We start from the raw sequence: 26088 nt of genomic DNA on the forward strand, positions 1-26088 counted from the left end.
GTACTGTTTAAATATTATAGTGTGTTATTTAATATTCGTAACTAGCTCTCCACGGCAATAAGAAAACAATATAATTCTTGCAATACCTCCAACACTACCTTCTTTTGTAGGCTTAAACGAGTCACACCTGGTACCCCACACACTCAACACTTCTCCCTCCCTGACCGACTCCCTCTCTTCCTGACCAACTCCCTCCCTCCTTCCCTTCCTGACCAACTCTCTCCTTCCCTACCTTCCTGGCTGACTCCCTCCCTTCCTGACCAACTCCCTCCCTCCTTCCCTTCCTGACCAACTCTCTCCCTCCCTCCCTTCCTGACCAACTCGTGGCCAACATTGCTGGGTGTGAGTGTGTCAGTACTGAGCGAGCCACAAAGGCTGGCGCTCACAGCACCGCTGTTCAGCTTGTGACCACAGCATCGCCTAAAAATGTCAAAATATATATATGTAACTTCCATTATTTAGTGATGATAGTATTACAGAAGACCCTTGACTGTGATAAAACTGACCAGGATTCTGATAGTAACAGGATTGTGGTGATATTTAGAGCTGTGCTCCAAGGAGGGATGAGTACCAACCTCCCTCCCTCACCATTAGTGTCGTCTTCTGACTGTGTGTGGCCACCTTTTATTGACTGGACTTACCATGCCACCTAGTGGCATGATAAGTAAAAAGCAAGGTTTGGTAAAAACCGAACAGAGAGGTAGAAACTCCCACTAGCAAACCTAGTGGTTTGCTATGGTAAACACAAATGTAGATACTTATATATAACATGTGTATAGAGTGTGATAACAGCAATAGGAGTATGTTGGGACCCGCCATTTTGGAGAGGGAGGTGCATCATCTGCATGACATGTCATGGTGGCCACTATGGTCTTTGGGCACCATACCAGCTTATTTGTACAGGTATGGCAAATAAAACATGTAGATACTTATATATAATGTGTGTATATAGTGTAATAACACCACAAACAATATTGTTGGAGGAGAAATATTAGTGTGTCTGGCCTTGAACCAATGACGACAGCAACCACCAGCTGACTGTGTGTAGCTACGTCTCTTATTGCTTGAACTCACCATACAAGCTTAGATGTACAGTTATGGTGAACAAAACACGTAGATACTTATATTTAATGTCTGTGTATAGTGAATAAAAGCAAAAACAGTATGGTTATGCTGTTTTTGCATAAAACAGCATAACCAAAATATGCCATCTATGATTTTTTTTACTTTTCCCATGATCAGGGAATACAAATGAATACTTTTATAAGACGAAAGAATTTTTTTAATTTTTTTTTTTTTTTTGCGCCTGTGGGTGTTGAAGGCAAAATGACCCTTAACGGCCCAAGGGTTAAGGAGCAGGGCGGCGCTCCATTTTGTCCAAACTGCATTGTCCCTCTTACAGTCTACATCTCCTTGTTGCATATCCTGATTTTCAGAACACTAGTGTCTCTTGCTTCCAGACTGTCCCTCGATAGAATCCTTGGCGAATCTAATACCTTTAATATCACTTACCTTGTGCACTTTTGTTCTTGTGTTGGTATCTTTAGTGATATTTAGCACCGTTTGAATGTCCTGCGACTTTGATGGTGCTACATAATATCCCCGGCTTGGTGCCTTCTTTTGACAATTGCTTACATCATAGTATTGCTGTAATGTTCTCTTTCAGCAGTATGTGGATGAACTAAATTGATTGAATTAAAAATTATTAGCTTGGTTAATTTATAAGTAATCATTACAGAAAAATTTATTTCTTATAAGAACAAAAGTTACATTCACTGACTGTATTAACAGTATTACGTCCCTGGGTGCTATATAGGAACATGCTGCAAGTATAGTGTCTATAATACTGCTGCAGAAGTTCCAATGACACTTTTAATACCATAAACTGTCTACTGAGTAAACCTTATCCCTAGGATCAGTTCTGAAGCATTGCGTGGCAAGTGACATCACATATCCGGAAACAAGTAACATTCTCAGCCATCCAGCTCTTCTTCTGGACAACACTGTAACAGGACCAGTAATGACCATAAGATTTGATACCCGTATCAACAATACTTCGTCTCTGTGCAGAACTATGAAGATGTAACATGTCCTGCTAATATAGGTTTTATAAACTTGCATGTCAATAAATTAAAAAAAGTTTCAGTGTATATAGCAATACTTTTAGCACCTCTGATATCATATCACTCTTTCTGGGAGGGCTTCCCCACAGTGGCTCTACAGTAGCAGGTTCTCAACACTTTAGCATGCCCAGCGGGGCACTGTGTATCCCTGTGTACAGGAGTTGTAGCTGATGTGTGGAAAAAGGCTAACATAGTTCCAATCTACAAAAGTGGCAACAGGAAAGACCCCCTCAATTATAGACCTGTATCATTGACAAGTGTAATAGTTAAAATATTGGAGAAAATAAAAAAAAACTAAATGGGTAGAACACCTGGAGAAAAACGATATAATATCAGACAGTCAGTATGGTTTTCGATCTGGAAGATCCTGTGTAACGAATTTACTCATGTTTCTATGATCGAGCCACAGAGATTTTACAGGAAAGAGATGGTTGGGTTGACTGCATCTATCTGGACCTAAAAAACCTGCGTTGAATGTAATGAAACGCCATTTTCTGAGTGAGCCTCGGAGACTCCCTGGAGCTTATCAGGCTTATGTATGTTATATTAGACCGGGACATTAGCTAAGGAGTTCGGACCTACCAGGGACCAGCGCCAGAATCTGGCCCCTTCAGAGAGGTTTCAGGGAGCAATGGCCCTGGAAAACCCGCTTGTGGTTGGGGTTTTCCTTATCTGCCATCGACCGGGGTTAGGCACCAGAAAGGTAGGCATAACAAAACAAACCCCACATGGTAAAAAACTAACTCAAAAAAACGAACAGAGAGGAAGAAACTCCCTACAATCCCAAGGAAACAAGCAAACATCAACATCAAACAAGAGTAAGAGAGGGGAGCCCTGGACCTACCGCGCCGGCTGCCAAGCTTCACTTCGGAAGCTAAGCTTCAACCAACGCGAAAAAACCGTCGTCCGATGGGAGGGAGGGTTGCCAGGGAGCCTTCGGGACTCACCCAGAAAATGGCGTTTCATTACATTCAACACTGCTTTTCAGTGGGGAGCCCCTATGGCTCCCTGGAGCTTCATACCCAAAGAGAAGGAAAAGAAAGGGCTAACCCGGGAGGCGGCCGCCACAAACTCCGCAACGCGAAGCCGAGACAACAGGCTGCAACCTGCGACCCAAGGCAACAAGAACGCACAGGAGCGATGCGCCTAAAGAATGGGCGGCCAAAAACCTGTGCGACCCTCAAATCCCTGCGCCCGAAATGAGCCCTAGACGTCACCAACACAGCAGCAAAAGCTGCAAACGTCCGAACAGCACAGGCACAAGGACAGACCGCAGGCTGGAAGACTGAAAACTCTGCGGATGACCTGGGAGACCCGAGCCCTGAAACAGGGAACGAGGGGAAAGGACACAGACCCAAGATAAGGAAACAAAGGTGCCACAAAAAATATTAGAAAATTTTCTTTTGCAAATAGTGGTAGACGGTTGGAACAAGCTAAGTGAGGTGGTGGTAGAGGCCAAAACCGTCAGAACTGTAGTTTCAAAGCATTATATGACTGTTTAAAAGACGGGACACCACAAGCATAGCAATCATCCTCATCTTAAGTGTACCTACAATTAGGTAATTAACACTTTCGCGCTCTCGGCGCTCAAAAAAAACAATACCCCAGATGCTTTCGGCACTTCGCGCGCCTACGCGGTAAGACCGAAAAAGTGTACACTCTTTTGACTGTCCTGACAATAATTGAAGGCGCACGTATTTAAATTTGGTATCACTGTGTTCGCAATGAAATTGTCTATAAGAGCATACCTATAAAATGCCGCCCAAGCATAAGGAGTATCAACACCAAATAAAAAACTATGCAGATCACTCGCCGAGACCGCCAAACAGCAACAAAATGTTTCCACTCCCTTAATGGTTGCGAAGCCTACAGTTGTCCTACATCGCTAATTTTGGTATCATTGGAATCGCAATAACATTCTCTACACGGACATATGCATATGAATGTTTAATATAGGTAATTGCCCACCCGCAAGAGTGTGTGAAGTGGAGAGTAGTTAGCCGCGAGCGCACTGGCGAAAACACAGGGGGGAAATCATGCTTGGAAAGTTTATACGTTTCCTGACCCTACTTTTCTATGTACGTATTTCTGTTTTATACCAATGTGTTCGCAATAAAATTTTCTATAAGATGAACTGTATAACATTTGTACAAAGCATGTGTAAGAGAAGAGCCAAATATAGAACCACGTCGCTCAGTATGCGTTCGCGGCAGAAACGAATGCATTGTTTTCGTTCGTTTGATGTTTGTCATGTTTATACTTGTTGAAACATTTTATAATTTGTATGACAGTGATCGCAGTAAAATTCCCTACACAGACATATACATAACACATACAAATATTTCCCACGTGTTGGATATATCAACGGCTAAAGGGAACCCACTGCCACACGCTCGCCACACCCCCAAACATACTTTGTGTATTTTTTTTTTTACTCATAGAAGTTTATGTGATATAATATTCATTCTGGTACCAAAAAATTCGCAAATAAATTCTCTACAAAACAAAAGTATCCCCATCCATTTCGGTTAAAAAATGGAATTTATAGAAATATTTTTTCGATGGACGAGAAAAGTAGGCTGTTATGCGGAATCGTAAGAAAAAACGGCGACGAGTTATCTCTAATCTAAAGCGCGAAAGTGTTAAACATCAAATGATAAACCTGAGTTATATACAGGTCTCACCTTAAATAACTGAAAGTTCCAACTGCCCTTTCTGGGACTAGAACCTCCGTCTGTGTGATGCAAAGTCAAATGCTGTACCACCACGCTGCTAAATGTAATGAAATGCCTTTTTCTGAAGGAGCCCCAGTGGCTCCCTGAAGCTAACTAATCAGAGAACAAGGAAGGGAATTACCAGGGAGGAGGAGAGATGGCAAACACTAAGACAAAGAAGAAAACCCTAGGCTAGGTTCTCTTCTCTTCTCTTCTCTGTGTCTAGGCCGACACAGCCCAATACCACACATGATCAAGAACATTTACAAAATACTGGATCACAAGGATCATTTTAGAATGCCAAAACCCCCAAGCCCAAATATCAGCCCAGGACATATTAGAGAAGAAGACAGTGAAAGCTGTGTACTGTATTTACAAACATCATGGGCCTGAGGGTAGACTGGGCCTGAGGGTAAACTGGGCCTGAGGGTACACTGGGCCTGAGGGTAGATCACAGATTGGGTAGATATGATAATGCAGTGGAAACACACGAAATGCAAGCCTTGGAACATGGAACAAAAGAAACAGGGTCAACCAGCATAGTGTCCAAGACAGAACAAGTAGTACACAGGTAGCAGTAAAGACCTGCCACAGGATACAACTGATGCACCGCTGGCCGAATCAACTAACCATCAATAATCAATCATCAAAGGACCCCCCAAGTCCTCAAAGGACTTAAGGAATAGTGCTGTGGAGATGTTGACATTCAACAAAAGTAGCAGCAGCTCTGCCAAAGGCGAACAATAAGAGGGGACATTATTTACCGTGAGATGGCAATTGAGAAACAACCATGACAAAAAGGAGAGAACAGACCTAACAAAGACCAAAGGCAGACAGTGAAGGCACAAAACGTAGCCAAAGGAGTGCCAGGCCACCTCATACTGCTGTTCTGAAGAGGCAGGTGGGACACTAACAAACCAACCACTTGCTAACTATATAAATGACATGCATCAAAAACTCTAAACATAGAGCAGATGAGAGTTTGAACCAGCCTAGTACAATGCCGGGCTAATCTGCTAGAAAAGGTAGAGCCAGAGAAACATGCAAAGGGCCAAAAATATCAGAAACCATGACTGGGTCAGCCACCAAGGAGCCAAAAGGTTCACCCTCTCTGAGCACAACTCCAGACTGGACAACACCCAAAGCAACAACTGAACTGGCGTACAAGGTAAATGCACCTCCAACTCAGCCAGTCTGGTCAAAAGGCCTCCACTGTGAAAGCCTCGCAATTGGGGAATGGAGCTACACAAGAGGGAAGGTGCTGGTTCTATACTGACACAAAGGAATCCACCACAGAGATACAAATGTCCTTCAGAGCCAACGGAAGGACTTTTTATCAATGGTTCACTCTGTGGAAACGGACTGAAAGTGAAACAACTTGTCTGCAAGGCCATAGGACATACTCCACAGGTAAACTGCATGCAGAACAAAACCCCCCAAGAAGCCAGAAGTCGAGCTACCCAAAGTGCCCTGCTCTACAGGAATACGAACTGTAGATCCCCCCACAGTTCAGGCAACAAACCATTGTGGAATAATTGGAGTGAAGCTGGATAGCCAAACCCAGAGGAAGCTAAGTCCTCATCAGGGCATGCCACACAGCTGCAAACACATGCACCATGCTGTGTGCCCAAAGTATCAAACACAATCACTGACCCCTGGGTGGCTTGGTGAATACTAGTCACAAAGCCCCAACCCAGAGATAAAGTATCCATAAACACATTGAGTGATAGAGGAGGATGACACCATGAAACTGAACCCCAAAAAATTTAAAAGGGGAAGTCAGCGAAGCCGACTGATCCCAGGAGTGGTGGAAGGAACAGAACTAGAGAAACCAGTACAATGCTTAGAGCCAAACAGTGCCCAGGGGAAGACAATGTAGGCAAAGTTCAGGCTCCTACACAACTGCTCAATCATCTGACAAGTCACCCATGACTGATCCAACCCCAGTGTCGAAGCTGTAGGTGAAGCAAAGCTGCTGAAGGCAGGGGAAGAGATGCCGACCAAGAGACCCAAACGAGGCCCTTTGATGATCGGGACTACCATCTGGTGGCGAATGAGAGTTGCTAACTACTAGTTAGACCTAGGCAATAAGTGTAAACAGTTTACTTTAGGGTTACAAATGTATGTTGATTGATTTAGTGTGCTCTACCTTTCTGGTGGTTTCCCTTAGTTCTCCGATCAAATTTTGGTCCTGGTTTTGAGATTCATTAGAGCTCAGTGGGGTAGCTTGGAAGCTATATGGCTAACACTGATGGCCAACTACAAAAATCCAACTGCATTGGGGAAGAAAATATTGATTGACCCCGCATGCAGATGGCAGAGATAAAAAGAGTGACAAGCAGCTAATTCATAGCACAGAACCTTCCTGAAAATTAAAACTATTGGGGCACTACTAAAACCAACCTGACAAACTAGCAGGGAACCCACACCTACCCCGACCTGAAAAATAACGTAGTGAAGGCGCAAGTTGTTGCTGGAGCCTAGAGCCAGAAAACTCGCACAGCATACCCATATAAAAACGAATTCTATCCCAACTACCAAGCCGTACAGTGGAGCGGGTTACATGCACTACCCAGGGCAAGGCCCTTCAAGTGAAGTAGACTCCAAGGAGTAGACTTCCAAACCTTCTAAAGGAAGGTTTGGGAGTTTTTCCTCAGGGAAGAAAACCAATGACTGAAGGGTTGGGCAATGCGAATGACTACTAATGAAAGCAAATCTTCACGTGAAGCTTAGGCAAACAAAGAATTGGGCATACAGAACAACAGGTTGACAGATGAAACACAAAGTTGAAAATGAACAGACACAAGCACAGGCCCCAGCATAGGACAAGGTCCATTGAAAATGAACAGACATAAGCACAGGCCCCAGCATAGGACAAGGTCCATTGAAAATGAACAGAGCCCCAGCATAGGACAAGGTCCAAAAGAAAAGTAAACACTTAGTTGAAGGCTGATGCTCATAGAGTAGTGCAGCATCTGGAAGCAAAAGCACCAGATGAATGACAGTTGGCTAGCCAAGACCCTTGGGTGAGTGAGACTACCATCTGGTGACAAACGAGTGTTGCTAACTAGTAGTTGGACCTAGGCAATGAGTATAAACAAAATTTATATTAAGGTTACAAATACTATCCATGTAGTTGCTGGTTTTGGTGTGCTCTACCTTTCTGGTGGTTTTCTTTCAGTTCTCTGATCAGATTTTGGTCCTGGGTTCTGGCAGATGCTTGTGATTCCTTAGAGCCTAGTGGGATAGGCTCATTTGATTCATTTGGAGGCTACAAAGTCGATAGTTTGGGGTGCCACTGAGGGACCCACTAGGAAGAAGTATGATTATATTCAAATCTAGATGTTTCCAAAATAAGTGTTCAATACTCACAAAGAACTCCACAAAACAAATGTGATTATCTTCTGTTTTAATCATGAACTGGAAACACAGGAAACCTCGGTCATCCGTCCTCACCGACACCTTCTGGGCCACCGTGAGTGGTTTGGACAAAGGTCGGAGAAGACCCAGCCTGTAGCGCTGACTCATGGTTCGTGTGCAAGCAAAGTTTTCTATCATGTCACTCTCTTTGGAAATATCAGTCTAGAAAAAAACAAATTAAACATTTAACTGATAAACAAAAATTTAACCCTTAAAATGCAACTATGGATGTTCACGATTTTTGTGAGACCAAAAATGGAATTTTGGTCTGTTTTATGGTGCACATATCTTGAGAAGCACATCAACAAAAAGTTACAAAGACAAGCTACAAAATAGCTTCCCAAACTGAAAAACAAGAGCCACGAGGAGAGGTTAAATATGCTAAATCTTGAAAATAGAAGAATAAGAGGCGATATGATCACTGCATACAAAATAGTAATAAGAATCAACATAATTAACAAAGAAAAATTCTTGAAACCTGGAACTTCAAGGACAAGAAGTCATAGATATAAGCTATGGAAACAAAACTGGTAAAAAATGAGAGCGTTCATATTCCATTTTTGGTCTGTTTTGCAAAGACAGTGGTAGATTGTTTGAACAAGTTTAGTGAGAAAATGATTAAGGTCAAAACCATCTTAATTTCAAAGTTATATGACAAAGCGTACTGGGAAGATGGGACACTATGAGCATAGCTTCATCCTATAATTACTCTTAGGTAATTACACATATCTGCCCATGCACAAAAATATAAAAAAACCAGCGTTGAATGTAATGAAACGCCATTTTCTGGGTGAGCCCCGGAGGCTCCTTGGAGCTTATCGGGCTAATGCAAGTTATATTAGACTGGGACATTAGCTAAGGAGTTCAGACCTACCAGGGACCAGCGCCAGAACCTGGCCCCTTCAGAGAGGTTTCAGGGAGCAATGGCCCTGGAAAACCCCCCTTGTGGTTGGGGTTTTCCTTATCTGGCATCAACCGGGGTTAGGCACCCAGAAAGGTAGGCATAACAAAACAAATCCCACATGGTAAAAAATTTAAACAAAAAAATGAACAGAAAGGTAGAAACTCCCTACAATCCCAAGGAAATAAGCACACAAGCAAACATCACACTTTACTGTCGCACCAATCGTCCACGCAGCCCTCCCTGCCCCGAGAGGGGGGAGGTGGGAGCCCTGGACCTCACCGCGCCGCCTGCCTAGCATCAGTTCGGAAGCTAAGCTTCAACCAACGTGAAAAAACCGCCAACCAGTGGGAAGGATGGTTGCCAGGGAGCCTCCGGGGCTCACCTAGAAAATGCCGTTTCATTACATTCAATGCTAGTTTTCTGTGGGGAGCCCCGGAGGCTCCCTGGAGCTTCATACCCAAAGAGAAGGAAAAGAAAGGACTGACCCGGGAGGCGGCCGCCACAAATTCTGCAACGCGAAGCCAAGACAACAGGCTGCAACCTGCGACCCAAGGCAACAAGAACGCACAGGGGCAGACACGTGCATAAAGAACGAGCGGCCAAGAACCTGTGCGACCCTCAAATCCTCGGGCCCGAAATGAGCCCTAGACGTCACCAACCCAGCAGCAAAAGCTGCAAAAGTCCGAACAGCACGGGCGCAAAGATAGACCGCAGGCTGGAAGACCTAAAAACTCTGTGGATGACCTGGGAGACCCGAGCCCTGAAACAGGGAACGAGGGGAACTGGATCAACCCAAAGCGCGTCCCCAAACACGGTACACAGGTAACGGCAAAAAGTGCAACTGGACAACACAGGACGCACCCCCGGCCGAACCAATCAAGCATCAATAACCCAAGGACCCCCCTCCGGTAAGCAGCCGTCTCAACCGTCTCCAAAAGGACAGAGAAAGGCTGCAAACGTATAAACCTACCACCAGTACCAAAGAGCAGAAACCTGAACCGAAGGGGCTACCACAAACTGAGAAGATAAGAGGGCACCCTGATTAAGGACCAGGACGGCTCAGGCGACACATGAGCAGGCCGGAGGTGAAACAAAACACGAGAAAGCGTACGGAATGGGGCAGATGTGACGTCCACCCTAAAAGCAAGCCGGAGCGGCTCCGCCAGTGCTGCACAAAATGAGGCGACGGTAAGAAAAATCAAATAACTGTAGACCTGAAAACCCAAGAAAGGACAAGACCACCTGATGCGAAAGAAAAGACGACCTACGAAGAGCAAGAAAAAGGTGCATTGAAACACCAGGAACATCATACTGTCGTCGAGACGAAGCTCTCAGGTGGGACACCATCAACAAAGCCACCTGATCCCCACAGAGATGGTGATACCCGCATCAAAATACCAGACACGAAGAGCCGAGGAGAAGGCGTAACCAGTCACGTACAGGACCAGTCTGACCTGCCGAAAGAGGCGGAGCTGCGGGAAAACGCCCCGGGTTCGGACACCTATCAAGCATCATCTGAAAATAAAGCTGGGCTGGCCACCAAGGGACCATGAGGACTACTCTCTTGGGAATGGGCTCCAACCGAGCCAAAACCTGAAGCAAAAGCTGAACCAGGAGAAGAGGAACAGGTACCCCACCTCGACGAGTCATGCTGAAAGGCATCCACCGTGAACGCCTCACAGGCGGATAAGGGCGCCACATAGAATGGGCGACGCCTAGACCACGCCGACTGAAAGACGTCCATGGCCAGGAGTCCATATGTCCGGCAGAACCAACGAAAAGAGTCGACGATGACTGGCCAATCTGCAAACAGAACAATGAACTGAGACAGGCTGTCCACCAGGACGTAGGACACACCCCGGACATAAACCTCACGGTTAGCCAAACCCCGAGAATCCAGCAAACGAGCCACCCCAAAGGCAAACACCTAAGAGAAACCCTGTGGTTCCGGCAAAGAACTGCCAGAGAATAGTCCGAATGGAGCTGAATGGTAGAGCACCGAGTGACCCAAACTCTCCGAAGCACAAACCAGACAGCCACGAACTCCCGAACCGTGCTGTAAGCCCGACGGACGGACAGAGCCCACCATCCCCGGCCGACCTGGTGAGCACTGGTCACAAAGCCCTAGCCGAGAGATGACCCGTCCGTGAACACATCGAGCGAAGGTTCAGGGAGGTGCCAAAGCACGGAACCCCGAAACCCCCAAAGAGGAAGCTTGTGACGCAGCACCAACACAAGATCCTCGGAAAACGAACTCAACGATTGCAAGAGAGGCGGAAGGGGAGTCTCCGAAGGAGCCAAACAGACACCGAAGCCAAACCCGACCCTGCGAGCAGACCAGCACATCGAAGTTCAGACTTCCACACAACTGCTCGAGCAACCACCGAGCAACCCAGGACCCCCTCATGAACAGCCGAAGGCGGGACCAAAGCCGCAGCAACACTTCTGGAGGGAAGGACAAGGAGCGGCCCAAGAGCCCTAAACAAGACCCAGCCAGGTCTGAACCCAGGACAGAAACAGATGGAACGGCCTCCAGATCACCAGGAAACCAAACCCGGCGATCTGGAAAAAACCACACATCTAGCGAGCAGACAAGCGGACCGACTGGGAGCCCACACCAGCCAGTCGTCGAGGTAGGCCAGACACCGAATCCCAAGTAGACTCAGACAGGGCACCAAGATCCGGTAAAGATGCGTAAATACACCCAATGCCAATTACAAAATAAGGAACGCAACAAAAGCGGTGGTGGTGGGGCCTGTAGTCCCACCACCAACTGTGCCAGTTCCGGAAAACTGGAGAGGAACATGCCAAGAATTGACCTGGAGGTCCAGGGCCACCATCCAGGCACCCGGCCCCAACAGAAGCCGGACAGGAGACAACAGTCCTCCGATGAGGGCATAGAATCCAGGGCGCAGATTGAAGAAGTCCAGAAGAACCGCAAATTCGCCAGGCTCGTGTCTGCATAGAGCAGACGGGAACCCCAGAAGGATGGGGTGGATCAACCACGTCCAACGCACCCACTAAGATGACATGACGAAGCGCAGGGGAAGAAGCCCACCCCGCCACCCCTAAACCCCCAAAGGAGGAGAAGCCATCCGCCACAGCTACCAGAGGCCGGAAGACAACCAAAAGCGCCCACTAACTGCAGGACCATGTGAGAGTCAACAGAGCAAGCTGCTCCCCCAGCACCCTGTCAACAGCGAAGGGAACAGAGCCCCGTATACATACAAATACTGTATACGCATATATTATGTACACATACATATATATGCAGGCGATGAGTCACAATAACGTGGCTAAAGTATGTTGACCAGACCACACACTAGAAGGTGAAGGGATGACGGCGTTTCGGTCCGTCCTGGACCATTCTCAAGTCGATTGTGATGAGGAAGTAGAGACAGGCAATAAATAGGCAAGAGAGAGCTGAGGAGCAAAGTAAGGTGCAGTAGAGGGGATAGTAATATTAATAAGAGCTGCAGAGGGCCTATTGGCCCATACGAGGCAGCTCCTATTATAACCACCGAATGAGGAGATAGCAAAAAGAAGAGGATAGCAAGGGAGCGTAGGAGAAGACAATAAACAGAAAAAGGGAGAAGAGAGAAAGAAAAGGAAAGAGAAAGAAAGATAAATGGAAGGGGTAGGCTTACATATATATATTCACATACACATAAATACACACACACACAAGGTGTATTACACACACGTGCGTATGCACATACACATGTGCACACAAAAGTGGGAAGCAAGCAGACTGGATGGGCGAAAAACTCCGCGTAGAAGCAGAAAACCCAGGAAGGGGCAAACAGCCCCAGAACTGCTAGCAAGCATTCCCCACAGCCCCGGGAACCTGCAACAGAGGCCCCGGGGCAGAGCCATCCTCAGAGCCCTCTGCACTTAAAGAAAAGGATGAGTCCATGAGAAAGGCAGCAAGCAAGGGCGGGTGGTAAGACCCAGAAGCCTTGGCAGGAAGAACAGGCTCGAAAACCTCCGTCCCCAACCCGAACGGGGCAGCCCTTGAAACCGCCCGAGGCTCGGCCCAACTAAACCCCGCCACCAACCCAGAAACCCGCAAACAGTCCGGAGCCGGGAACAGGGAGGGAAAGAGGAGAACAGCACCTAACCAAAACGGGGCGGCCCCGGGGCATCCGAGTGGAAAACTAACCTAGCGTGTTGCAGCAACTTAACCTAGCTTGCAACACCGATGCTGCCTGTACTCTGAACAGAAATAACATAAGGAGAGTAATGGAGAACAAGCAGAGAATATCTCTCGCAAGACTCCGGGTCAAGGTGTCAGTGATCCAAAAGGCAACATGACAGAGGTAAAAGTGGCGACTGTCACCCTGAGACAAGGGCACAGCAACCAACGATCCCATACAAGACGGGTTGGAACCCGGAAGACACATTCAATGGTCCACCGAGCCCAGACAGGGGTTTCCAGGGCCCGTAGGCTGACTGCTACGGGAAGCCCGGGCAAGGTGTTGCTAACCGGTTAAGAAACCCAAAAATAACAAGAGGGTAGAGGATAGCACTGAAAACCCCTGCGACGTGTACAATCACGGAGGCCTAGCAGAGGGCCACCAAACACTACCAGTGGAACTATAGCCACACTGGGCAGACCCCCACCAGGCGATTGAAAATAAAAACAAAAGAAAAACCCTGCAAAAGTACACCGTCTCCAGAGGCAACAGGAACCGATCGCCGCTTAAGTGGCAGCTCGCGCAACACCTTGACGCCCTAACCAGCACAAAACCAGTCCCTACCCAGGGCCAAACAAGGGCCCCAAGCCCCAGCTGGCCCCAAGCCCTAGCTGGTCCCAAGCCCCAGCTGGCCCCAAGGGCGAGGCAATTGCCAAGCAGCAAGAACCACTACAGGAATGGTTCCCGAACGCCCCAGGGAAGATAACCCTGTCATGCAGGGGCAGTACTCACAGGGCGCTTAGGGAAGGAAGCCCCTAAGCGCATGCAGCCCCGGCACTGATGAGGTACTCCTGGCCACCGCACAACACAACACACGGCAGTGAATGCCACACAAGGCAAACACTGCTTAGGAAACTGAGGCCAGAGAAGCGTCTATCCCGGTTGACATTAGCTTACGAACTGATGCTAGGCAGCCGGCGCGGGAGGTCCGGGGCTCCCCCTTCCCCCTCTCGTAGCGGGGAGGGCTGCGCGGACGATCGGCAGTAAAGTGTGATGTTTGCTTGTTTGCTTGTTTCCTTGGGATTGTAGGTAGTTTCTACCTCTCTGTTTGTTTTTTTGTTTTAGTTTTTTACCATGTGGGGTTTGTTTTGTTTTGCCTACCTTTCTGGGTGCCTGACCCCAGGCGATGGCAGATAACGAAAACCCCAACCACAAGGGGGTTTTCCAGGGCCATTGCTCCTTGAAACCTATCTGAAGGGGCCAGGTTCTTGCGCTGGTCCCTGGTAGGTCTGAACTCCTTAGCTAATGTCCCGGTCTAATATAACATACATTAGCCCCGATAAGCTCCAGGGAGCCATAGGGGCTTCCCACAGAAAGGGTATAAATAGGAAAATGTTGGAAAAATAGAAAGGAAAAAAATGAAAACAAAACTGCAAGAGGCTAAATGGTGAAGTGAAATTTGTTTTAATAACGATGGAGAGAGAACGGAAACAGACCCTAGAGGGGTCAAAGCTAAGTCAGATCACATTTGTTAAGAAGGTTAGAACATTTATGTATTGACTGTGAAAGGGAAGAATCAACTGCAGCAAAGCCAGTACTAAGGTTCATGATGGGCATGTTGTGAATCAGAGCCAATTCAACAAGACGGCGTCTGTGAAGAGTAGAGACAGGAAAGATTATTTTAGAAGAAGACCAATCTATAAGATGATTATGAGTCCCTAGCATGACAGAATCTTGAGGTTATCTTGAGATGATTTCGGGGCTTTAGTGTCCCCGCGGCCCGGTCCTCGACCAGGCCTCCACCCCCAGGAAGCAGCCCGTGACAGCTGACTAACTCCCAGGTACCTATTTACTGCTAGGTAACAGGGGCATTCAGGGTGAAAGAAACTTTGCCCATTTGTTTCTGCCTCGTGCGGGGAATCGAACCCGCGCCACAGAATTACGAGTCCTGCGCGCTATCCACCAGGCTATACGAGGCCCCTACAGAAGAGGTATGTTCTTTTGTGTTCAGTGCAGATTGGTACGTTCAGTTAAATAGTTGCCATAACTACTATCAGTTTAAAGATGATGGGTTGCCCTCAATTAAGCAAACTTGATGTAGGGAATATTTAGGGTTGCATCAAAATTTGTTCAGATGAACCAGATTCATTCCTCCGAGGTTCGTACACATGTGGTTGCACTATTAACCCTATCCCCAACCAGTTTGATGTTAAATCTCACCTGATTCACAAATACTCTTATCCAGCTAAATACAATTGTGAATCCAGACTGATAATGGATTGCCTCATAAATACTTTGTTCCCTGCACATAAGTGAACAAACATGCCCTTACTGGGCATATAGTCCATAAAATTTTAGTAGCCAATAAAACTTACGTGACTTGTTCCATAACTGCCAAAAGTAGAGAGACGAAAATAAGGTGCAGCAGGTGACATGACAATCTCTAAAACATCACTGGACATGTCAAGCTCAGAGAAGATATCTCTAAGGCACTCTGATCTCATGATAACTTTGTTTACCACACCTGAAAATAAGTAATGGTAATCTCTTCTCACAGACATAATAACATAGGATAAAAACCAACAAATGTTTATTTGTGAAATTTATGTAAAGAATTTACACCAAGTTTTTCGCACTTCCCTGAGTGCTTTGTCAAGGTCTGAGTGTGTGGTAAGGACGAGGCTTACATATCAACGTCTAATGCCATTAGACGTTGCTATTAGACGACTATTAGACGTTGAGTACAATGCTCACAATGGTCATTAGACATTGAGATGCAAGTCTCGTCCTAACCACATACTCAGACCTTGTCAAAGCACTCAGGGGAGTGCGAAAGACTTGAGTGTAAATTCTTTACATAAATTTCACATATACACAAGTGAGGATTTTTATCTTACACCTGAAAATATAATATGCACAGTGTATGCTATCAATCTCAAAATATGCATATACTGTACAGCATTTAAGGTACACCCTTGCATTACATTAATTTTAACTTTGTTCTCATCATTATCCTATTGTCCTATATTTAAGGGACTAGCTGGGTAAAGGTAGAAAATATCATAGGAAAAGACTGTCACAGATGTTTGATAACATGTTTCCTTGAATAATGTACAATAAACATAAATATTAGAGTACAAGCAGTAGGAGGGAAAGTATCTATTCAGGACAGGAAGTCTACATACACAGAAAGAGATACAAGAGATACAAAGATAAGGGTTGCTAGGCAAGGAAGTAAATGAAATGTATACCAAATTTTGAAAAATATACGATGAAGGAACACAAACATTCATACCAAAACAGAGATGCAGGACCAGAAAACAGGATTGGTTCAACAGAAACTGTGATAGGGCCAGAGGAGGAAAACAAGAAAATGGGCTCAATATAGGAAAAGGGCTAACCACAAATATACCAACACTACAAGCAAGCAAGAAACAATTACACAACAGTGAGGAGAAATGCAGAAAGGAACTTTGAGAAAGATATAGCAGACAAATCAAAAACAAGGTCCAGGCCTTTTCTATAAATTCATTAAAAGCAAGCTGCACATAGAGGATAAAATCCAGAGATTGAGAACGGGAAAAAGGACTACTCGGAATGAAAAAAAACAGCATTGAGTTTAATAAAATATCATTTTCTGGGTAAGTCCCAGTAGCTCCCCAGAGCTATTCATGGCTGATAGAATAACTAGCTAACTAACCCTAACTATTTTGCATCAGTCAATGTGCGTGGAGTTCTAGCCTACTGGGAACCACGAGCCAGAACCTGGCCCCCTCACAGAGGCACGGGGAGCAATGGTCCATAGAAATGCACATGTGATTTGGAGCATTCTATATCTGCCACTGACCGGGACAGGCACCCAGAAAGGTAAGCACCCCAAAACAAACCCCTATTCAGGTTAACAGCGAAAATCATCAAACGAGTGGACAGAACTTCCAAAAGAAAAATGACCAAACAAGCATGACGTTACATGAGCAGCGCCGCATGTCTGCGCAGCTCCCCCCTCCCCGGAAGCTGGCGATCCCCACCCCAGTTCTGAGGCTGGATATCAAAAACCGCGAAAAAAAATGCCGACCGGAGGGAGGAAGGGTAGCCGGGGAGCCTCCGGAACTCACCCAGAAAATGGCGTTTCATTACATTCAATGCTGGTTTTCTGTGGGGAGCTCCTATGGCTCCATGGAGCTACATACCCAAAGAGAAGGAAAATAGGGACTTACCCGGGAGGTGGCGGCCACAAAATCCTCAACGCGAAGTCGAGACAACTGGCTGCAACCTGCGACCCCAAAGCAATGCAAGAATGCCTAGAAACAGGTACATTCACCAAATAACGGGCGTCCAGGACCCTGTTCGACTTCCAAAATCCATGCGCCCGAATATGAACCCAGGATATGTTACCAAACACGGCAGCCAAAGCTGCAAACTTTCGAACATCATGGGCGCGAGAATAGACTGCAGCCTGGCTAGACTTTATAACCCTGCGAACAACCTGGCTAGACTTTATAACCCTGCGAACAACCTGGCAGACCCGAGCCCTGGAACAGGGAACGAGGGAAACCGGATCAACCCAAAGCGCATCCCCAGCCACCCCAGCTGAAGCGCGCAGGTACCGGCAAAGAGCCGCAACTGGACACAATACATGATGCACCCCCGGCCGAACCAACCAAGCATCAATGACCCACGGACCCCCTCCAGAAAGCAGCCGTCTCGTTCTTAGCCAGAAAAGATGGAGAAGGCTGCAAACGGACAAACCTACCCCCAGGACCAAAAGAGCAGAAACCCCTGCGCCGGAGGAGAGCATGAAGCTCCCCTACCTGGCCCCGAAGCCAGTGCCAACAAAAACAAAGCCTTGGAAAAACAATCTGGAACCAAAGGGGCCACCACAAACCGAGGAGAGGAAAGATAGGAGAGCATCCTGTCCAAGGACCAGGACAGCTCAGGCGGCGCATGAGCAGGCCGGAGGTGAAACATAGCACAAGAAAGCTTACGGAACGGGGCGGATGTGACGTCCACCCCAAATGCTAGCTTGAGCGGCTCTGACATGTCGCACGATACAAGGCGACAGTGTTAGGCATCAAATGACGGTCCTGAAAAAGCCAAGAAAGAAAGGACAAGACAACCCGATCCGAAAGAAAAGACAACCTACGAAGAGCCAGAAAATGGCGCAAAGAACGCCAGGAAACTTCATACTGTCGCCGAGACGAAGCTCTCAGGTGGGACACCATCAACGAAGCCACCTGATCACCATAGAAATGGTGATACACCCGCGTTAAAAAGACTAGACGCGAAGAGCAGAGGAGAAGGTCGAACCAGTCCCATACCGGACCGGGCTTAGCTGCTGAAAGAGCCGGAGCCGCGGGAAATGCCCCAGGTTCGGACATCGAGCCAATAGTGCCGGAAACCAAGGCTGGGCCGGCCACCAAGGGGCCACATGGGACTACTCTCCTTGGGAATGTCTCCAACCGAACCAGAACCTGAAGCAACAGCTGGACCAGGGGACAGAGGTAAACCACCTCGACCAGTCCTGCCGAAAGGCATCCACCGCGAACGCCTCGCAGTCGGGGAAGGGTGTCACATAGATTGGGAGACGCCGAGACCACGCCGACGCGAAAAGGTCCACGTCTGGGAGACCGTACGTCTGCCGGATCCAACGAAACGAGTCATCATCGACCGTCCATTCCGTAGACAGGGGAATGAAGCGAGACAGACCATCCACTAGAACGTTGGACACTCCCCGGAAATGAACCGCACGGAGAGCCAAACCCCGAGAATCCAGCAGACGAACCACTCGAAGGGACCCACCCCAAAGAGCCAAGGACCGAAGAGAACCCCCTCACAGTTCAGGTAATGAACCACTGGAGAACAGTCCGAATGGAGGCGAATGGTCGTTCCCCAAGCGACCCAAATCTTCCGAAGCGCAAATCAGACTGCCGCGAACTCCCGAACCGTACTGTGAGCCCGATGGAAAGACTGACCCCACCGTCCCTGAACAGCCTGGTGAGCACTGGTCACAAAGCCCCAGCCGAGAGACGACACGTCCGTGAACACATCGAGCAAAGGCTCGGGAAGGCGCCATGGCACCAAACCCCAAAAACCTCAAAGAGGAAGCCAGTGACACAGCAACCGACACAAGGCCCCCAGAGGACGAACCCAACGATCGCGAGAGGGGCGGAAGGGACGTCCCCAAAGGAACCAAAACAGTCGCCAAAGCCAAACCCGACCATGCAGGTAGACTAGCATAGCGAAGTTCAGACTCCCGCACAACCGCTCGAGTAACCGCCGAGTGACTCAGGACCCCCCTCAGAAACAGCCGAAGGCAGGCCCACAGCCGCAGCAACGCCTCTGGAGGGAGAGCCAAGGAAGCGGTCTGAGAATCCCAAACAAGACCTAGCCAGGTCCGAACCTGAGACGGAACCAGATGAGACTTCCTCCAGTTCACCAGGAACCCAAACCTGGCGAACTGGGAAAAGAACCATATTCCTGGCGAGCAGACAAGCTGACTGACTGGGAGCCCACACCAGCCAGTCGTCGAGGGGGGGGGCCAAAACCCGAATCCCTAAAGACACAAACGGGTTACCACAACCCGGGTCTGACGCGTGAAAACGCGAGGTGCCAGATTCAAGCCAAAAGGTAGGCATCGAAAGCAGTAAGCGTGATGCCCCACCACGAAACCTAACCAGTCCCTGAACCCTGGATGAATAAGAAAGTGCCAATAAGCGTCTTTGAGGTCCAGGGACACCATCCAGGCACCCAGCTCCAACAGAAGCCGGACCTGAGATAGAGTAGTTATCTGAAAGGAGGAGCAAGGAATCCAGGGGTTCAGACAGGACAAGTCCAGAATGAACCTCAGATCCGCACAGTCCCGTTTCGGCACTGGAAACAGACGGGAAACCCATCTGAGGGACGGAGTCGTTTCGACCACGCCCAAGCGCACCCATTCCAAGACGACTTGACGAAGCACAGGAGAAGAAACCTGCCCTGTTAGCCCCGAACCCCCAATAGGAGGACGAGTCGCCCAACACCACCGCAGGCCGGATGACACAGCCGAAATGGCCCACAAATCGTGGGACCAAGTGTGGGCAAACAAAGCGAGCTTACCCCCATCGCCCCATTAACGGGGCGAACCCCGAAAGGGCCGACGACCCTTACGAGAACCCAAACGTCGAACAGGGCAATCACCGCGCCCTGTTCTTGAGAAGGGAAAAGAAAAGTAAGACCGAAGCCAAATGCCCACGAGCGCGCAAATCCTCCGCAACCAACGGAGCCGAAAGACGAGGAACCTGCACTTGAAGCTAGAAAAGGCCAACATCCCGAGAAAGCACGGGAGCGAACAAGCACGCATTAAGGTGCTCAAACTCGCCCTCCCTCCCCCAGGTAAACCTGCATAAAAGTAGAAGTTTCACGCCAATCAAGCGTGCGGGTCCGATAGAACCCATGCCACGCCCCCAATGAAAAGAAAGGGCAGTCTGCCAGCCAGGAAGACTCAGGAACCTCCAAATGCACCCAAAAACGGGAAGAACCGAACTCAAACGAGGACGGATCCATCGCAGAGGCATAACCCGGGTCTCGCAAGAGGTATGCAGCAAGAGCTTCCCGAGCCGCCTTTGCGGAGATACGGGAAGTAGAAAACCTCTGGAAAGACGAAGCCGAAGTACCCAAACGCGCCCGGAACCGAACCCGGGGAGGAGCCGAACCCAAATCATACTCATACAGGGAAGGGGGGGTAAGAAAATCCCTCCCACTGCAACAATAAGCCCCGCAAGGAAGGTAAAAGCACCCAAGCAGGGTCAAAGGGGCCCAAGACCCCCAGGTTGACTCTTCTCCAGCCCCAGGATCCCCCATGTCGGGGCAGAGCCGTCCTCCAAACCCTCTACCCCTGAAGAAAAGGCAGAGTCCAAGCGAAAGGCAGACAAGAAGGGGGTCTGCTGGTGGGACCCAGAAACCTCGGCAGGAGGAACCGGCTCAAATGCCTCCGTCCCCAACTTGGATGGGGCAGCCCCCGAGGCAACCCGAGTCTTATAACCAACTAAACCCTGTGCCGAGGCCGAAACCCTCAGACGTTTTGGAGCTGGACATAGGGGGGGAGGTGCAGGATGAACGACAGGGGAAGGACCAGGGAGCGCGGAAGGAGCCGAAGCGACTAACGTCCCCAGGTCCGGGTCCCTAAAACCAAAACGGGGTAGTCTCAGGGCATCCAGGTGGGAAACCAACCTAGCGCGTTGCAGTAACCTAAACCTAACATGCAACACTGATGCTGCCTGTTCCCATAACTGGAACATAATCAGAGTAAAACTGGTGCACAAGCAGACAACACGACTCGCAAGACTCCAGGTCAAAGGTGTCGTTGACCCAACAGGCAGCATGACGGAGGCAAAACAGGTGACTGTCACCCTGAAACAAGAGCACACAGCAACCTTCAAACCCGCACAAGGCAGGTTGGAACTCGGGAGATGCATCCATGGATCCACAGAGCCCCGACAGGGGTTTCCAGGGCCCGTAAGGTAACAACTACAAAAAGCCCGGGCAAGGTGTTGCTAACCGGTTAAGAAACCCAAACAAAACAAGGGGTAGATGATAAAACTGAAACCCCTGGGACGTGAACAAGCACAGGGGCCTAACAGAGGGCCACCAAAACAATATTAGGGGAACTATAGACCCACGAGGCAGAACCTTCACCAGGCAAAAAAAAAAAAAAAAAAAAAAAACCCCGCAAAAGTACACCGTCCCCAGAGCCAACAGGAACCGGTCGCCGCTCAGGTGGCAGATCGCGCAACACCTTGACTACCTAACCAGCACAACACCACTCCCTACCCAAGGCCAAACAAGGGCCCCAAGCCCCAGCTGGCCCCAAGGGCGAGGCAAATGCTGAGCAGCAAGAACCCCTACGGGAGCAGGTCCCCGAACGCCCCAGGGAAGATAACCCTGACACGCAGGGGCAGTACTCACAGGGCACCTAGGGAAGGAAGCCCCTAAGCGCATGCAGCCCCGGCACTGATGAGGTACTCCTGGCCACCGGACACCACACAAAGACAGCAGAGAACGCCACACAAGGCAAACACCGCTCAGGAATTTGAGGCCAGAGAAGCGTCTATCCCGGTTGACACTAACTTACGAACTGAAGGCAGCCAGAGGGATGAGGTCTGGGGCCTTCCCCCCTTCCCCCTCTCAGGGAGGGGAGGGCTGCGCGGATGACCGGCACAGCAGTAAATTGTGATAATTGCTTGTTTGATTGTTTCCTTGGGATTGTAGGGAGTTTCTACCTCTCTGTTCAGTTTTTTGTTTTAGTTTCTTACCATGTGGCATTTCTTTTGTCATGCCTACCTTTCTGGGTGCCTAACCCCGGTCAATGGCAGATAAGGAAAACCCCCAACCACAATGGGGTTTTCCCAGGGCCATTGCTCCCTGAAACCTTTCTGAAGGGGCCCGGTTCTGGCGCTGGTTCCTGGTAGGGGTCTGAACTCCATAGCTAATGTCCCGGTCTAACATAACATACATTAGCCCGATAAGCTCCAGGGAGCCGTAGGGGCTCCCCACAGAAAGTGCAACGGCATGCTACAAAATGATTTCCAGAACTGAAATACTTGAGTTACAAGGAGAGACTAGAGGCATCAAATATGTCAAAACTAGAAGATAGAAGAAACAGAGATAATATGATCACCACTTATAAAATACTAACAGGAACCAGCAAAGTGACAAAGAGGAATTCCTGAAACCAGCAACTTCAAGATCAAGAAGACACAGTCAAGCTAAGGAAGCAGAGGTGCCAAAAAACTATTAGAAAATTTTCTTTTGCAAACATAGTGGTAGACGGTTGGAACAAACTAAGTGACAAGTTGGTGGAGGCCAAAACCATCAGTATTTTCAACGCGTTATACGACAGAGTACTGAGAAGATGGACAACCACGAGCGTTGCTCTCATCCTGTAACTACACTTAGGTAATTACTTAGGTATTCATTACAGGACTGTACTGTATCTATACAACTTTCAGATTAGGATGGGTTCAAATGATTGCCTGAATTACAAAACTGCATCATGTGTACAGTATTTGTAACTGCTCCAGAATACAGACTCGGCATGTCACATCAAGAAAAAATTACCTTCTTAAAGATTTTGGGAAAAAATCAGCGTTGATAGTAATTAAATACCATTTTCTGGGAGACCCGGAGGCTCCTCGGCATCCCTATCTTCCTCCAGTCAGCGGCTTTTTCATGTGTTTTGACATCCAGCCTCAGAACTGAAGGTGTGGGTTGTCGGCACGAGGGGTCTACCCTTCCCCCTCCCAGTGAGGGGAGAGCTGCGCAGACGACGGCGCGGCAAGCAATGATGTCATGCTCGTTTGCTTTTTTTCTTTAAGGAGTTCTGTCCACTCGTTTGACTTTCAGTAATAGTTTCAACCAGAATAGGGGTTTGTTTTGGGATGCTTACCCATCCTGGGTACCTGACCCAATCGATGGCAGATATAGAATGTTCCAAATCACACGTGCTATTCTATAGGCCATTGCTCCTTGTGTCCCTCTGAGAGGGCCAGGTTCTGACCCGTGGTCTGCAGTAGGCCTACGAACTCCATTCAGACTGACCGATGCCAAAGTCTAATATATTACATATCAGCCTGGATAGCTCCGGGGAGCCGAAGGGGTTCCCCCAAAAGATAATATCATTACCTGAATTACAGAAGTTGAAGTCTAAGGTGTCATCAGCCTCTTGTGTGTTTATACTACAGTCTGTGAGGACTCCAGCTTCCTCTAACCTAGAAATAATTTTGCTTATTAGAAGTGTTAGTTATGACCAGCAGGACAGTGATCACTACCCCAGCTGGCAGCGACCAACCAACCAATCTCAGCTGCTGTAGCAAACAAGTAGTATATTTGACTTCCTTCTGCAATAGGGATCTCAGGTTTGAATCCCGGTCAGGAGAAAATGGTTGGGCATGCACATATCCTTTGGGCACATATCCTAGTGCATCTGTTCACCTGGTACCTGGGAATTAGGCAACTCTTGTTGGGGGTTGCATCCAGGGAAATGGTTAGTATTTTGACCTTGGGGGCAGGGAGGGGGGGGGGAACTTCGATATAAGGTTAAAGTAAATATATAATATTATATACAGGGGTACCTCAGTTTAAGAGTTTAATTCATTCCTGGAGACGGCTCGTATTCCGAAAACTCGTATTCCGAAGCTAATTTCCCCATAAGAAATAATGGGAAATGAATTAATCCGTTCCTGACTACCCCAAAAACCTCACTTCAAACTAAATTTTTATACCTAATTCATCTAAATAAACCTACAAAACTATGTTCAAGCTATTACTTACCTTGCTGTTGAATGCTGTAGGCGTATGGAAGATGGGGAGGAGGAAGAGGAGAGAGGTTACTATTTGGAAGGGGAGTCCCCTTCCATTATCACATCAGGCAGTGAGGATTTCACTGGTGTGCACACTCTGGCACATTTTGCCTGCATACAACTAGGACCTGCTTGTGGCTCACTACTTGCTTGATGCAAGACATCACATTGTCATTTAAATGGTCAATGTAATGGCCTGCTACAGCTTTATCTGGGTAAGTTTTTTCAACAAAACTTTGCAGTTCTTCTCATACTTCAAACATTTTCTTAATGAAGTAGGGACGTCCTCTACTGCCTCTACTCACAACTACTTTCTTAGGTTGAACCTTACCACTGGCTTTCTTGGGACCCATGGGGATATATATAACAACAACTTTCATGGTCAAATGGACAAAAATCCAACAAAACACTGTAAATCTTGGTGAAGAATTCAGGCGGGATAGTCACTGCGGGTGAGGCACTGGTAAATTGAGGGGTGATCGCCATGTCACCACGCGCTAGGTCAGTCTGTACACGTATCAACGTCCTCATCTTCCGAGGCAACACTCGTATTCCGATGTAAATTTTCCGAGCAAATCCTGCTCGTATTCCGGAAAACTCGTATACAGGGACACTCGTATTCCGAGGTACCACTGTGTAATTACCTAAGTGTAGCTACAGGATGAGAGCTACGCTCATGGTGTCCCGTCTTCCCAGCACTCTTTGTCATATAATGCTTTGAAACTACTGTACTGACGGTCTTGGCCTCCACCACCTTCTCACCTAACTTGTTCTGTCTACCACTCTGTTTGTGAAAGTGAATTTTCTTATATTTCTTCGGCATCTGTGTTTAGCTAGTTTATATCTATGACCTCTTGTTCTTAAAGTTCCAGGTCTCAGGAAATCTTCCCTGTCGATTTTATCAATTCCTGTTACTATTTTGTACGTAGTGATCATATCACCTCTTTTTCTTCTGTCTTCTAGTTTTGGCATGTTTAATGCTTCTAACCTCTCCTCGTAGCTCTTGCCCTTCAGTTCTGGGAACCACTTAGTAGCATGTCTTTGCACCTTTTCCAGTTTGTTGATGTGCTTCTTAAGATATGGGCACCACACAACCGCTGCATATTCTAGCTTTGGCCTAACAAAAGTCGTGAACAATTTCTTTAGTATACAGTATCGCCATCCACGTATTTAAAAGCAATTCTGAAGTTAGAAAGTATGGCATAGGCTCCTCGCACAATATTCTTTATGTGGTCCTCAGGTGATAGTTTTCTATCTAGAACCACCCCTAGATCTCTTTCTTTATCAGAATTCTTTAAAGATTTCTCACATAATATATAGGTTGTGTGGGGTCTATGTTCTCCTATTCCACATTCCATAACATGGCATTTATTAACATTAAATTCCATTTGCCAAGTGGTGCTCCATATACTTATTTTGTCCAGGTCATCTTGAAGGGCATGACAATCATCTAAG

The 26088-nt window shown here is 47.7% G+C and overlaps 1 protein-coding gene across 2 annotated transcripts in view; it reads right to left on the minus strand.

Annotated features, from left to right (window-relative positions):
- Positions 1 to 1731: 1731 nt before the first annotated feature.
- Rad1 (Radiation insensitive 1) overlaps positions 1732 to 26088 on the minus strand; it is a 40793-nt gene continuing 16436 nt past the window's right edge. For both annotated transcript variants that reach the window (XM_045738597.2, XM_069300058.1), the window contains exons 4-7: positions 23957 to 24042; positions 15673 to 15821; positions 8210 to 8419; positions 1732 to 2003 (exon numbers count right to left, since the gene is read on the minus strand). In XM_045738597.2, the coding sequence (XP_045594553.1) occupies positions 1974 to 2003; positions 8210 to 8419; positions 15673 to 15821; positions 23957 to 24042 (475 nt within the window). In that variant the 3' untranslated portion in view covers positions 1732 to 1973. The remainder of the gene's footprint in view (positions 2004 to 8209; positions 8420 to 15672; positions 15822 to 23956; positions 24043 to 26088) is intronic.

This window comes from Procambarus clarkii, chromosome 43 (assembly GCF_040958095.1).
Source record: "Procambarus clarkii isolate CNS0578487 chromosome 43, FALCON_Pclarkii_2.0, whole genome shotgun sequence".
NCBI lineage: Eukaryota > Metazoa > Arthropoda > Malacostraca > Decapoda > Cambaridae > Procambarus > Procambarus clarkii.